At 52.0% G+C, this 14,203-nt stretch overlaps 6 protein-coding genes across 6 annotated transcripts; 3 read left to right on the top strand and 3 right to left on the bottom strand.

The window, feature by feature from the left end:
- Positions 1 to 790: 790 nt before the first annotated feature.
- On the bottom strand, positions 791 to 2,273 carry CTAM01_04164 (eukaryotic rRNA processing protein EBP2; the record flags this gene model as incomplete). Its single annotated transcript, XM_060520194.1, has 3 exons — positions 791 to 1,116; positions 1,206 to 1,905; positions 1,974 to 2,273. 3 exons carry the CDS (start codon positions 2,271 to 2,273, stop codon positions 791 to 793), a joined length of 1,326 nt encoding a protein of 441 aa, XP_060384839.1.
- A 2,771-nt stretch (positions 2,274 to 5,044) lies between these two features.
- CTAM01_04163 (cyanate hydratase) lies at positions 5,045 to 5,682 on the bottom strand (the record flags this gene model as incomplete). The annotated part of the gene is made up of 3 exons (XM_060520193.1): positions 5,045 to 5,066; positions 5,141 to 5,577; positions 5,656 to 5,682. 3 exons carry the CDS (start codon positions 5,680 to 5,682, stop codon positions 5,045 to 5,047), a joined length of 486 nt encoding a protein of 161 aa, XP_060384838.1.
- Positions 5,683 to 6,851: 1,169 nt separating this feature from the next.
- On the bottom strand, positions 6,852 to 8,087 carry CTAM01_04162 (uncharacterized protein; the record flags this gene model as incomplete). Its single annotated transcript, XM_060520192.1, has 2 exons — positions 6,852 to 7,767; positions 7,822 to 8,087. 2 exons carry the CDS (start codon positions 8,085 to 8,087, stop codon positions 6,852 to 6,854), a joined length of 1,182 nt encoding a protein of 393 aa, XP_060384837.1.
- A 1,512-nt stretch (positions 8,088 to 9,599) lies between these two features.
- CTAM01_04161 (uncharacterized protein) lies at positions 9,600 to 9,917 on the top strand (the record flags this gene model as incomplete). The annotated part of the gene is made up of 1 exon (XM_060520191.1): positions 9,600 to 9,917. One exon carries the CDS (start codon positions 9,600 to 9,602, stop codon positions 9,915 to 9,917), a length of 318 nt encoding a protein of 105 aa, XP_060384836.1.
- A 661-nt stretch (positions 9,918 to 10,578) lies between these two features.
- Positions 10,579 to 10,851, top strand: CTAM01_04160 (uncharacterized protein; the record flags this gene model as incomplete). Its single annotated transcript, XM_060520190.1, has 1 exon — positions 10,579 to 10,851. The coding sequence occupies one exon, from the start codon at positions 10,579 to 10,581 to the stop codon at positions 10,849 to 10,851; it is 273 nt and encodes a 90-aa protein (XP_060384835.1).
- Positions 10,852 to 12,835: 1,984 nt separating this feature from the next.
- On the top strand, positions 12,836 to 13,914 carry CTAM01_04159 (uncharacterized protein; the record flags this gene model as incomplete). The annotated part of the gene is made up of 2 exons (XM_060520189.1): positions 12,836 to 12,876; positions 12,933 to 13,914. The coding sequence occupies 2 exons, from the start codon at positions 12,836 to 12,838 to the stop codon at positions 13,912 to 13,914; spliced, it is 1,023 nt and encodes a 340-aa protein (XP_060384834.1).
- Positions 13,915 to 14,203: the final 289 nt, after the last annotated feature.

The raw sequence follows: 14,203 nt of genomic DNA, 5'->3' as shown, positions 1-14,203 counted from the left end.
ACGGATTTACATTTTCTTGGTCTTGGGCTGATGGGCTGGCGAAGCCCGCAACGGAAGGATGGAGATGATGGTTACATTGGCGGCTCACTTGGATTGAGAGAATGCATAGGCCGCCCAAGATGGATGGCAGGATAGTATCCTCCAGGCTCCTTTTCCCAATTCTTTTGAAGTAGGATAGCACGAGCAGACGGGAAAGCTTTGCGCAATGCTCCAGGAGTACATATTCCGAGTAGCAAGCGAGGATGATGTACGTATTGTTATGAGAGATCAACTACTATAATGTCAGAATTTATGCGGTCTTTCGAACCTTCTACCCGTATCGTCGTTGTGCACAAACATGCTAATGGGATGTGGTGATGACGTGTAATGCCACGCCTCTTGCGACGAGAAGTTGATTCAAAGCCGTCAGGGCTGAACTCTCGGCCTGTTTGGCGCGCTTGCTAGAAAGTTTATCGCGTACCGTCCACATGGAATTGGGACGAAGTTAATTTGAACTTTTTTGGGATATCTTTGCCACAATATATGCTGACCAGTGGGTCAGTGAGGGATTCGAGGCTTTTTGGGATACAACACGAGAAGACAAGGAAATGACATTTGATGCCTACGTTCAGTATGAAAGGTCACTAAAAAGCAGTTGAATCATATCGTTTGTGGATTACCATCGAACCCGAGGGGTATTTGCTCCTCCGTTCTAGTTTTTTGTTTACAGACTCTCCTCCTTCCATTCCCCCCTCCAACCCCTGACTTTTTACGCTACAGAAAACAGCAATCTCCTTTTCTTTTTTCTCCGTTACTTATTCATGGCCTTTCTCCTGTTCTTGCCCGGCCGCTGCTGGGGCTTCTTGCCGATGCCGCCCTTCATGCGCTTGGCGTTGAACCCGCTCAGGTCGCCGGAGCTCACGGCATCGCCCGACTTTGCGTGGCGCTTCTTTCCGCCGAAGCCGTACTTTTCGTTCTTCTTGGACCGCTTGGCGTTGACGCCGCTGCCGGATCGGCCGCCGTCGCGACCGCCGCGCTTGCCGTCCGAGTTGGTGTGACTCTTGATCTCGTTGTCGACGCCGACGTCGAAGAGGTCGGCCTCGCGCGTGTCGAGGTTGGAAGAGTTTTCTTGACGTTCTGGGTTGGGGATAGTTAGTGACCGGTTCGGACTGAAACGAGTACTGAAGCACGCAGCTAGCAGCTTTAGGGAGGGAGGTGTAACTTACTCCTCTTGAGCGTCTTGATCTTTTCGAGTGTATCCTTCTTGGCCTTTTGGCGCTCCTGCAACTTGGCGACCTGCACCTGCTTGCCAAACTTCTTGAGGTCTCTGAGCTTTCTCGCCTCGGCGGCAGCCTTCTTGGAGCTGGCCTCCTCGATAAGCTTGGCCTTGACCTTATCCATCTGTCCGTCGTCCTTTACCATCTCCGCAAAGTAGTCCTTAGGGCGGGAGAATGGAGTGCCCTCCTTAATCAGGAGCGCGCGGCCCTTGCGCGCGGCCTCGAGGGACTGTGAGAGCAGGGCGAGCTCGCGCTGGAGGTCGTCCTGGGCATCGGGGACGGCCTCGGCGGTTGGTTTGGATGAAGCGACGGTCATGTGCGATGTGAAGGAGGCTGTGGAGGATGTGTCGATTCGAATGCGGTTCAGGGAGGCCAGGAGGGCGGCCTTGTTGTTGATTGTGAGCTTGGTGTGGGGGATAATGTCCTCGAGATCCTCGTCGTCGCCTTCGAGATCCGACATGGGAACGTCGTCCTCTTCGGGGTCAACCTCTGAGTCCTCCTCGTCATCTGATTCGCCGTCCTTCTCCTCGATTTCTGTGGGTGTCTTGGTGGCTGTCTTGGCCTTCTTGGATGGACGCTCGATCTTTGCTTCCATCTCGATATCGGAGTCGCTGTCACTATCTGTGTCGTCCAATGCTTCGATATCGAGCTGGAGAACTCCTGTCAGCAACCATTCTAGGGGTCCCGGGGTTTTCGCGGTGTGCAAGGAGCACGAACCTTGTCATCCTCTTCTTCGTCGTCCTCCTCCTCTTCTTCCGAGTCGGCATCCTCAAAGTCTGCGTTCAAGGTGATGCCACCCTCAATGGAGATGACAGAGGCATCGTCTCCTCCCTCATCGTCTTCCATCTCGTCGTCCTCGTCATCCTCTTCGACGCTCTTGTTCTTCTTGTTCTTCTTCTCTTGCTCCTTGGCGGCTTCGCGGTGCTTCGCCTTGATCTTGCGCTCTTCCTTGACCTTCCGCAGGTCGATGCCCTTCTCGGCCGCTAGCGCAAGCTTGAGTTTGGATTTGGTAACCATGACTGCAGAAAATATCTGAAGTGCACTGATATTGGATTGGTCGCAAAAGTATGCTGGATCAACACTCTTTACGGTCGGGTTGCGGTAACGTGGGGAGGGTCCTCAGAAAAAATGTCGATTGAAAATAATTCTGCCGCTTTGGTGACCCACTCAGTTGAGGCGGTCAAGCATCATAGTGGGGTTGATACTCCATAGTGGGTATGGCCCCCCGACTTGGTAAGCAGCCATTGGTCAACCATTTTTTACTTGTCTTCAACATTGTCTTGAGATCATTCTCATTGCAATGATTCACAACGAAACAAGACACGGATGAAGATGATCTTCGCAAGTCTGCCTCCAATTCAACTCTCCTGAACACATACATCTGCATATACTATTAAAATCTAGCCGTCATTCTCTGTCCAAACGAAGGAATACACTCAAAAACTCGGACGGTCGGACTTCCCATAATGGAAGTAATACCTATCATTCTGAGGTATATGAGCTATGCTGTATCACCAACCCGTCACATACGACCATACCCATTGGAGAACTCGGGATCCCGTCCGCTCTCCCATAGATAAGCCAATGAGGGCCGGATTAGTAGTTGGGTCGGTGACGACCAGCGAATACCTGGTGTTGTATGTTTTTTCACATTCCTTTTTGGGTAAATGTGTCTATTCCAGTCCGGTGAAGCACTTACCTTATTGTCGTCGGCAGACAGGGTGTTGGTTTTTGTAGTTGTGCTCATGGCTACCAGAAAGAACGGATTTCATTATCTACATCCTCGATCTAGAACACGAACTCCCCACTTGCTTTTAGACACTAGGCGCAGCTTCGACAGGGAAAGGCTATTAATTGAAGAGAGGAGCACTGTCTAGGAAATGCCCGGAAATATAGATTCTACTAATGCAGAATCAAATGCTCTGTACTTGCGTCATATGGGCCTTGTGACCATTATCCTCTATCTGATCTACGCATGGCTATGAAAAATACAACACCTTGTTGCCTGAAACTGTTGAAAAGACCATACTTCAGGGCCAACAGAAACTACCGGACATGTCCACGGCCGTTCTGACGGGGGCCTAGGCTTAAGTGCTTTGTTAAAGTTGTACGTGGGCAGTCAAGAACGAAGACTGAATTGTGGTATGGTGAAGTGGTACGGTGAAGACAGAGGGATGAAGCCCGGGATACCCACAACGGGGCGCTCTCGTTGCGGTCTATCTAATTACATGGCTCAGTTGTCCAAAGCCACCCCATCGTTGCCAGACTGGCCTAGCTCTATGGCCTCCGTCTTCGTTGAGTAGTCGAGGGAATTTGGTCGCTGCCGTTGGTGCCAGAACTGGGTTTGACATCGGTCTTGCAAGTGTTGGTAGGGGTTTCCATCACAGCTGCTTTGGCGCTTGGTGTTGAAGTCAGATTCTGTTTTGACTTGGTATCGACAGCGTAAAATAGTATATCCGGGTCTGTTTCTTTGATAGAGGACGATCGACGTAGGCCTTGGTCTGTATTGTAGCGATGGACAAACGCATCATAGTCTCGAGGTTTTTCAGTTGCTTTTTATATCAGCGGTTCCTCTCGTCTGTGGCACCAGAGCTGTTCAAGTCCGCAGTGGCCGCGTTGAATAGTGTGCTGCAGCTGCGATGTTCCTACGCAGCGCCTAGTTTCCACAATGACGAGCAGATGACTTGCCCGAGACGTAATTGATGACTACGAGTCAAGCACAAGTGCCGAACAACTATTGCAAGAACTTGGACTCTTTGACTAGGAAACCGGCAACACCCATGAAAGTTCATTGTTGTCAGCGTCACAACATTGCAAACAAATGGAGGCTAGCCTTCATACACTTCACTGCAACAGCGAGCAGGGAAACTTCGCCTCATTTGCTAGATCGCCAGCCTGTGCTCTTCGAGTCCTGCAGCACCTTTGATATGCCCGAGACAGCGATATTATACGGCATACAGGAGGGGCCTGGGGCTTGGCAATATCTTCGGACAGACGTACAAGCCAGGTGCAGGGGACCGACAAAGCATGCTTCCAGCGCAATCAAGGTAAACTGTGCGAGACTCCTCCGGACGGGAATGGCACTGAGTGACAGTTTGAGAGACAAAGGGCCAACCGGAGGGGGGGGGGGGGGCGAATAGGGGAGTATGGAAGAGAGACGATCTTGAATAATTGTACCCGCACAAGTTCTTTGACTAGGAAACACTTGGCTTTCATTCCTTGAGCAGCTGAAACTGAACGAATTCCTTTCATGCCGAATATGTTACTCTACCAAAGACAGCAGCTTTCTGAGGTGTCGATCGTTCGATGTTTAGACTGCGGTCATTGACCCTTGCGGGATATGTTTCGATTACGAGTACTCGCCCAGTGGCTAACTATGGCTTCTTCTGATCCAATCATGTGATCAAAGAAGGGCAATTCAACGATTATGCGGCCGTCGATGCTCTATAACCCAATCAAGGTCCACAACCTGCTATCAAGCTTGTATTATCTCCCCACTACGAGTCTTGGTCTCTCATTAGATCTGATATTGTGTAGCAGGCCAACAACCGTGGGCGAAGGTATGCTGCATCGAACGAAGCTCGAGGTAACACAGTCGTGCGTCTGTGGATTGACCACCTTGGGGGACCGAATGACTGCCACCTTCTTTCATATACATTGCCACCAAGCCGAAACTCCTCGCTTCCAAACTAGCCTCGGGCGACAAACGTGATGAAAGCTGATCTATCCTCATTGCTCATTTCACATGACGCTTCTGTTTGCTGTATCCAATGACTTCATGGCTCCCCCTAGAACCGAGTGAAGGGAAGCCTAATCATTAATGTCAGTTTTCACGTTCATAGCCATGGAACGTCAAGTATAAGAAGCGAGCAAATTGTACATACCATTTGCCCTTGAGGGTGATGACAACCCACGGGCTCCCAGCCTCATCAATCTCCTTTTCGACCTTTGTGTTGAAGCAAATCGCACTCATGATGCCGTCGCCAAACTTCTCGTTCATGACAGCCTTGTAGGCGTACCCGTAGTTTTGCACAATCTCGTACAGGCGGTAGATGAGCGGCTCGACAGGCGGCATGGGCCCGGCTCGGCCGCGGTCGGGGTAGTTGTTCAGCTGCTTCAGGTTCGCGGCCTGGATTCCGAGGAGCTCAGACAGCTTCTGGACGTCCTCTTCCGAGGCCTGTACCTGACCATAGAAGATGCCCGCAATGGCAACTTCGCTGCGGCCGAGATGCTTGGCGATTTCCTCAAACGTAAGCCCAGCTGACGCCTTCGCGTCAAAGAGGACCTGGGAATGAGGCGGCAGACGATCCGCCATGGAGGGCTAGTTGGTTCTTAATCAGTGATCGTGGAGCTTCGTCGCCGTTGTAGTTCAACATTCCCATTCGACCCTGTTACTCACATCGAGACTTGCGAGCTGTCCAGACATTGTGAAAGATAGGCTGAAGTGTTGATAGTGGAATTGTGGGTGATGGAAACAATGCCAAGGATAGGGTTCGGAAGAGAGTTCGTCTAATCGAGATACGATGAGCTGAGATGAGATGAGATAAGGGAAGATATCGAATTTGAGTCCTTGTATGTGGAACTATGTATGATTGAATCAAAGGGGGAAATGTCGACGAACGCCAGCCTTAAATCTTCAAGACGTGCTATTGCGGGCGGGCATTTCATCCGGACGTCATGCATTCAGATCGTCCATGGATATTGCGGGGTCGTGAGCTAAGAGAACCATCAGTCTAAGATGCGTCGTCCTGTTCGCCGTTGCCGAGGCCTCCCCGCCGGAGAAAACACGGTATTTCGGCTTCAAAGGCAAAAACCGATGCACCACAAATCGCCTGCAAATCCCGACCAGATATGATGACTAATAGTCCTTGTATTCTAGTAACTTTTATCTACTTAACCAAGGTATCCGGGCAAAGCCCGTTCCGGCACACACGGCGGTGGCCGGGAGGAAGATTGCGAAGCCATCGCACCCGAGTCTTGGCACGGATCGGAATCGGTCAGCTCGGCGGTTATCGCCCGGCCCGCTCTGTAAACGGCGTTGACTGCAATGCAACTTGCGCCAACCCATTCATTGTACGTATGTTGCTACTCCATCAACGTCCCGCATGTTCCTTTTCTCCGTGTACAATAACTTTGCCACGTAAACACCTTCTAGTAATGGGCACGTCCGAAAATTTTCTAAGTGTACTATTTGGTGTAGACAAGGCGACTCCAAGTAGCCGTATGTGAAGGACGTTCTCGGAGAAGTCGTCCTACCCGAGAAAGGAGTTAATCTGACAACGTTGTACATCGATTTTGGGTAGTTTTGTGCGATGGCCCATGGGCCGGCCTTGAATAGGAGATCGGTAGTGGTTGTGGTGTTTATATCGTATTCTCCCAGCATCGAGTGTCTCAGCTCTCGAGAAGCGACACGCCAATATGAGCAGGGAGAGTGCTCCCGCCAACATTCCAGATATTGTCGACCGGCAAGCGTGGCTCTGACTCCGAAGAGGGGGTTGTGCCTCTGGAGGAGCTCACGCTGTTATGCGTTGTCATAATTGGTAGCGGTTTGGTGATTTGGTTCTGTGTACACCATTGTGCACAAGCCCTATCCGGTTAGGCTGGTATCGTGGAGTTGCCGGTTAGCCGTTTCCACCCCTTGAGATCCCACTCTCTCCTGGCGCCTTTCAGATCGTCCACATTTAGGATATCAACGCCCTCTTGAACAAGCACATCCCATACGTGGTTTCTGATACTGATTGGCCATGCTGGGAGATCCCAGTACCGGACCATTAAGCCGCGAGAATGGGCTTCTTTGATTTGCGCTCTCAGTTTCCCCATTTGGCCCTTTGACAGGTCACCAAACCAAACGGTGCCGAGCGCCTTCTTGAACGATACGCTCGTGTAGAAGGAGTTGGTAAGATCGAAGTTGTGACGGTCTAGGTTCAGGAGGGGAGCGTCGAAGAACGTGTCCCTGTAGGTCGTGTTTTCGACGACCATACCGAAAGGAGTGTTGCCTGTCCCGACGACGGTGATGGGCCCATAGTGGACTTTGCCATCGATGACTTTGCTCAGCCAGCCTCGCTCTCGCAAGGGCTCCAACTGACGGACCACCTCCGGCCAAGTCTCCGGGCCGCTCGTCTTCAAATCCACCAAGAGAACCATGGTTTGATCCGGGCTTGCCTCATAAATGCCCCGAGGCGATTCCTGTGTGATGTTTCCGAGGTCCGCGTTCCGTCGCTCAAGCAGACGAACGAGGGGGTCTATGTAGAGACTCGTGAAGGTGTTCTTCTGACGCAGAGACCACTTGTTGTGGCCAACGAATAACTCGGTGTCCATGAGCCACACGTCTGCCTCAATGCCAATGCATCCTGCCTGGAGAGCGTCATAGATGGGCCTTTTTCTCCAGTAGTCATTATGAGAGTGGCATGGAATCGGCTCAACGATGCTCGCGCTTTCAAACTGCCCAGATGCCGTATCCCAGACCTCGCGGGCTACGAATAGTACCAGGTTCAGAAGGACAAATATCAAGCTAAGATCCAAAGTTAGCCGGGGAATCAAATATTGCGCCGTTCGCAACACTTACAGCATGGCTAACCAAACAGCGCCGCACATGATGAAGGAACGTTTCCGTGTCCATGGTTTCGGTATCATGTAGGCAGGAGGGAGTAATCCATCTTCGGAAGTAAAACTCTCAGCTGGTGTTGGCGGGACTTCGATTCCGCCTTCACTTGCGGTGTCTGCTTCCTCGGGAGAGTCTCTGTAGCGAGGTATCGTGTTGCTGTTTCGGGACCAAAATTGACGGAAGCGATCACGCACGGCGTCGATGCTGGCGCTCTTTGTAGTAGACATTCTCGAATAGGTCTGATATTCCAGCTAATATGATCGGACAATGGGTCGGAGACAGAGGCGCCTGATCAGAGAGAAGGCAAGAAGAAGAGGCCGTCGGATGGTTGCTCTTTATCTCTAGAGCATATCGTGGTAAAGTACGAGGGTTCGTAGACTGTAAGTCTGGGCTGCGGCAGTGCTATTGTACGGCAAGCCGTTTCCAAGTCCGTCAGGCAGGCTGTGCGGCACTTCGAGGTAGGAGGCCAGATAAGTATGTAGTATGAGGTACTGGCAGTGGTGGAAGGGAGGTGCACAAAGAGGAAACCAACAAAGGCAAGGGCGAATAAGTCTAGATGTTTGCGGACGAGGCAAAGAGTGAAGAACTGCGGGAGAGAGACACCAAATATAGCGGGATGTGTGAAAGTGGTTGTTGGCTTGGCTTGCTGCCTGCTTTAAGAGGGGGACACTGGAGCTAAAGATCACCGCAAGGTGAAGGTAGGTAATAAGGTCGGGTACCTCAGGGCGAGGTAAGGACAGGGCGAAATGGGGTAGGGATATAAAGGTTAAAACGGCAAGTAGATCCGAGCATGGTTAGGGATGGATGCTGGGGTAGGGACGGCGGTTGAGAACAGACTTTGGGAAGAGCTGAGAGGGTCTGAGAGCAAGATGAAGAGACAGCGAGGCACGTTGGAAAGTCGGAGGAACGGGGGCTAGGGGAAGGAGGAGAATGAGAGAGAGTCAGTGAGCTGAATGAGGGCGTGAGTGAGCGACAGAGAGCAAACGGACAAGACGCTGTGCTGTGGATGGGACACGGGTCTAGTGTCTAGCATATGGTTCCAGAAGATGTGATGTCTCCAGTTGTGTAGTGGCATCTACGGCGGCAGCAGCAACAATGCAGCAGTAGCGATACATGGATTCCATGCTAGACACTACAAGCTAAGGTACTTGGTTGGGGAGAAGGGGGACTAATGCTAGTCAGTGGGCGGCGTATTCAAGCATTTCCAAGTCATCCATGTCCTGTCCTGTTCCACGTCCGTAAAAGGGACTAAGACTAAGAAAGTCTATCAGGAGCTTAGCTAGCCCCAAGACGGTGGGGGGCGCGGGACCCGAGGGAGTGTTTCTGGCGCCTGTTTTGTTTGTGTTTGTTACCCTGGCGAAGGGGGGTGTTGGTTCAGGCCCAGGATCAATCAGTGTAACGAAGAATAAATGTGATTATGGGCTTCAGGGACAACGGTATCTGAATGTGTGGATCGTCTTGGCCAGGCAGCAGAGATATGTATCGTGTCATGGCGGTGGTTGTATGCACGGTCAGAGGCCACGAAACAAGCATAGTCATTCATTGTGTCCACGACGAGTGACGACGACAACGACGACAGTCATGCCATGGAGAATAGACAGGGCAAGAAAGTGAGGCCAAGAAAAAAGGAAGAGAGAGAGAGAGAGAGACAGAGAGAGGGTGTGTGTGTGTGAGACTATTCTCAGGTCTGGGGTCAAGTGTCGAACGTCAACCATGGAAGTAGCGCGTCGAGGTAGCGCATGGGCGATGACTCTGTGACCAGTGGAAAGGCGCACCAAGGTCCCATTGTCGTTAGTCGCAAAACAAGAGGCCAACAACTAAGGTTATTCGGCATGCCTCTCTCAAACCAAACCTGTCGTGTCGGAATGCCTCAGTCGAATGGCGAAAGAGAGTCGACGAGGGTCTGGCCGACGGGGAAATCCCTGCACTCTGGCGTTCCCGAGGTCCAGGTACCTCGTAGTTGCTTCCGGCCCCCTCCTGGAGTCAGGTACTTTGACCAGACCCTGAGACCCCTCATCCCAGCCGCTTTCCTCGACACTTCTTGCCTCTGCGGGTGAGGCACAAGGGAAACATGAGGTGCCAAGGAAAAGTCAGTGCGGAAAGTTCAGAGAGTATCGAGGATGAAAAGAAAAAGAACGAGGTACACTACTTGGAGATTGGTTGGAGACTGGTTGGAGGCTTGGCATGGGAGACAGCTACGGTCCTACAGCTGAAAGGAACGAAAAAAGAATTTGGGAAAGAGAGCGAAGGAGTACCGGCCATGGATCTCCAATCCAGTCCAGCAGCTGCGCCTTCTGCTACCAGTACGGACATCTCAGTGGTCAATGACCGTCGTGCAAAGCTGCCCGCTGTGGCCACCGATGGACACAAGGTACCTTGGGTAGGTCCTTGGTGGAGCGCCTAAGCATCCAAGGCACTTCATTAACCATTTTCATACGGTGCATACGAAGTATCTTGTACCTATCGATAGGCGGCGTAGATACTTGCCTCCGTGGAGAAGTCATGTTCCCCGCCGTGGCATCTCCCCGCAGATGGATACCTACATTGAAGTTTGAACCCAGTCAAGCAAGTCGCAGGAACACCGCACGCTGCACCTCGCGAGAGTAAGACTGGACGGACTTTCGCTTCCTCAACTCTGAGATGGTCCGTGCTAAGCCAGTACCGGCTTTGAGACGGCGTGCTCCATGTTCTGGGCTCTCGAATCCCTCTCTCCCAATCATGCCAACATCCCTCCTTCTCGTTTTTTCTTTCTGCCTCTCATCTGGTATGCCGCCTCTACCTACACAATACTCAATACGTAGGTACCTTGCTACTCCTCTTCTCGCGCCTTTGCCTTACAGGCCATACTCTTTCAAGCATGTGGCGCAGCTCATAGGCGGATTAACTTCCATTCAAGCGACCATGAGAAACCAGCTAGTAACATTAAATCCCTCTCGCACTCCCGGCCTTGATGGTGTACTATCTATGTCACGCGCATCATTCATACCTTAATATGCTTAGATAGAGCACCAGCCCCCAGTGCCGTTTCCGAGAGGGTTCCTGCCTATGTGCGGTCTGAGGAGTCCGCGCTCGTCCTAGACTGGACCAGACTGCACGAGGTAACTACCTTAGGTATCCCCACAAAATCATGGCCCTCCACCAGGTTCAAGGCCAGCCTAGAACGACCTATTACAAATGCCCTCGTTTCCTCGTGGACCACCTTGGTTCATGGCATCCCGCCGACTTGCCAGCCAGCTTACATGTGGATTCAACTCCAAGGCAGGGCAGCGTGGCGCCCGGGAAGCTTCTTGCGTGCTTGTTTGTGTACGGATAAGAACTTCGGCCGCCGCACTTTGAGCCGAAGGCGAGGCGTTTTGACCAAGTCTAGCTGCGATCTGTCAATACTCCGTTCCGTATCTCAGCCACACCAAAATAGATACACGCTCGTGTCAGCCATGCGCCCATCGCGGCATCGCCCCAGAGCGTGACTGATCGGGACATTTCCATGGGTCGCGCGGACGGCGGCACGTCCGAGCCTCCGTTTCCCGCCCAAAACCAGAAACAACAGCCATCCATCCATCAGCCATGGCCATGCTTGCACGAAGTGTTTCTGACTTGACCGTGATTATGGGCTGACTGATTGACTGACTGACTGATGAACACCCACCGACTGATGCCGACATCAAGCCGGGAAAAAGTATGGAAAAAAAAAAGGCATTTGGTAGAAAGCTCAGCGCAATCGTCTACGTACGCAACTCATCAGCCGTCGATACTGAGACACGTCCGAAAACGACTGGAAGTGTCACATAATCAGACGGCCAGTAATTGAGTTTGTTCTCCTCACTCAACCACACCTCGACATCTCCGACACGCGAAACACGCCTTTCTCCGAGTCTGAAGTCTGAAGTCTGAATCCTAGAGTCCGTCGGGCTTGCTCTGTGGGACGGACTCGGGTGCAAATACCTCACCTCGTTCCCCTACAGTTGCTTTCGCCAACCGGGGACGTAGCAGTTGTGCCAGCCACCTTGCAATTACCGCCTCATGTTGATCTGGTCTATGGCATAGCACGTCTTCGCCCCCTTCCGCTACCATTTGCCTGGTCATGGCGGCGCCTCTGTCACCGCTGCACTTCTCCGTCAACATGAGGTGCTCATCACTGTGGCATCATCCATCGAGACGGCAATGAAGGAGGAACACTGTCCATGCATGCCCATGCGTGCGACAAGCCTGGTTCTCATCAAAAGGGATGTTCTAGTACACTTCCCATAAGAAGCGTACTCCATTGATAAACACGATCATCTCACTGGAGAAAACAAGCTCTGGATTCCAACGTGCTTCGGCCTAGATGGCGGCTCCAGGTCCCACCATCCTTCTGAGTCGCTTATCTGGTAGGTATATTCGGTGAGCTCCGCACCACATTTTCTCCGTGGGTAAGGTGATCGATTGTATTGGCAGAGGCTTTGCACTGTTGGTTGTTTGAGTCTCTCTACAATGACTTGACAACCACTTGCTTGGCAGGGAAAAAAAATCAATTTACAGATGATCAGCGAAGCATGCAGGGCGGGTACCTCAACCTCGAGCAAAGTTTTTGTACCTATGACCAGGTGAAGCCAGCCCATGTGCTGCAGAACTGTCATTGATCAGGTGCCAAGATGCCAGATTGTGGGATTCCCGCGTGTGATCTGTCCAAGGTGGACCGGCCCTAGGGGCTTTCCGACGTGGAGACCCCTGCAGCTGCAGCACGGTACGTTCCTCCATTGCCACGACAGGGCGTTGGTTTCATGAGGTGGAGCGGGGGTTACCCCCAAAGAATGTGCCTCACTTCTTATCAGACGACCACTTGTTATCGTCGCTGACATAATACAAAATTTTCCATCACTCCCGTCCCTGAGTCGCGAATCATCCCGCCTCACCTGCAATTACGAAACCTTGAAGTAGAGGGGAACGTGTTTCTGTACTGAATCGCTCAACAAGTCATCCATTCAAGTCAGTCGCAATGCCTCACAAACATACCAGGAGGGAACAGGATCCCTCAGCGTAAGTTTCAACCGCCTGAGATGCCGTTGTGGCATACACTAACCGGCTTCATGCAGATTTGATCTCCCCCCATCACAAATCGCGAGGCCGCTTCCCGTTCAGCTGCGAAGTCGAAAAGCTTTAGCCAATAATGCGAAAAACACCAAGAACGGCAAGAATGGCAAAATCCAAAAGACAGAGAATGATGGCGTCTCCAAGAAGAGAAAAGGTCGCAGCAATGATGACGATGCTCCGAGAGCTTTCAAGCGCATCATGTCGTTGGCGTCGGGCAGGAGACAACGATCTGGTCTAGATAATGGCGAGACGGTGGCCCAAAAGAAGAAGGCAGCTAAGAAAGCTGCGGCAGCCGCGCAGAGCGAGACCAAGGCTGAGGAGACTGGGAAGCCCGAGATGCCCACGATCAGGCCGGGTGAGAAGATGTCCGATTTCGCTGCCCGCGTCAACGCAGCCCTACCCCTGGCCAACCTTGTCAACAAGACTGAAAGGGGCGGAAAAGATCCTCTCGGTCTCAAGACCGTCAGGACGCGGAAAGAGAAGAAGATGCACAAGCTATATGACCAGTGGCGTGAGGAAGAGCGCAAGATTCAAGAGAAGAGAGAAGAGGAGCTCGAAGAGATCGCCGAACGCGAGCTAGATGAAGAGATCAACGGCGGTACCTTTGGCAATTTCGGACAGACCTCAAAGGCCTTCTACGAACCTGGGCAGGACAAGAAGAAGGGTAAAAAGGGGAAGAAGAGTAAGGGCGCAGACCGCGAAGAAGATCCTTGGGCGGTGCTCAAGAAGATGCGTGCCGAGGCCAAAGTAGGGCTCCATGATGTCGCGCAGGCTCCGCCAGAACTTCACAAGGCCGGCAGAGATAAGCTGTTGGTCCGTGGTGCGGCCGTTGATGTCTCCAACGTGCCAAAATCCGCTGGTAGCCTGAGAAGGCGTGAAGAGCTCCAGGAAACCAGAGAGGCATTCCTTGTGGCTTACAGAAAACAGCAGGAGGAAAAGTTGGCTAAGCTTGCCGTGACGAGATCTCGAGATACCCAAAACTAGCAGTAACAAAAGCCTGTCTTTGAAGACACCGATGAAAACCTAGAGTCACTTTGATTTAATTATCTACCTCATATCTTGTCTACTTGAGATGTGACACGAGACGAGATATCCAGTCCATACCTCCGGCCCTCTTGCCCTCAAGGTTATCCAAGAACTGAAGGCCAAATTACGGACTACGTCCGTGCGAATCAGATATCATGCCATGATCACGTGCAGTGGAAGTAACAGTAGCTATTGTCTCGTCCACAGCCACCACAGCCACCTGGACGATGCTGCACCTAAGGTACGT

The sequence above is a fragment of the Colletotrichum tamarilloi genome (assembly GCF_030869305.1).
Source record: "Colletotrichum tamarilloi strain Tom-12 chromosome Unknown Scaffold_10.1, whole genome shotgun sequence".
Classification (NCBI taxonomy): Eukaryota; Fungi; Ascomycota; class Sordariomycetes; order Glomerellales; family Glomerellaceae; genus Colletotrichum; species Colletotrichum tamarilloi.
The sequence above is the reverse complement of the archived record's forward strand: the minus strand, read 5'-3'. Positions and strand labels throughout refer to the sequence as shown.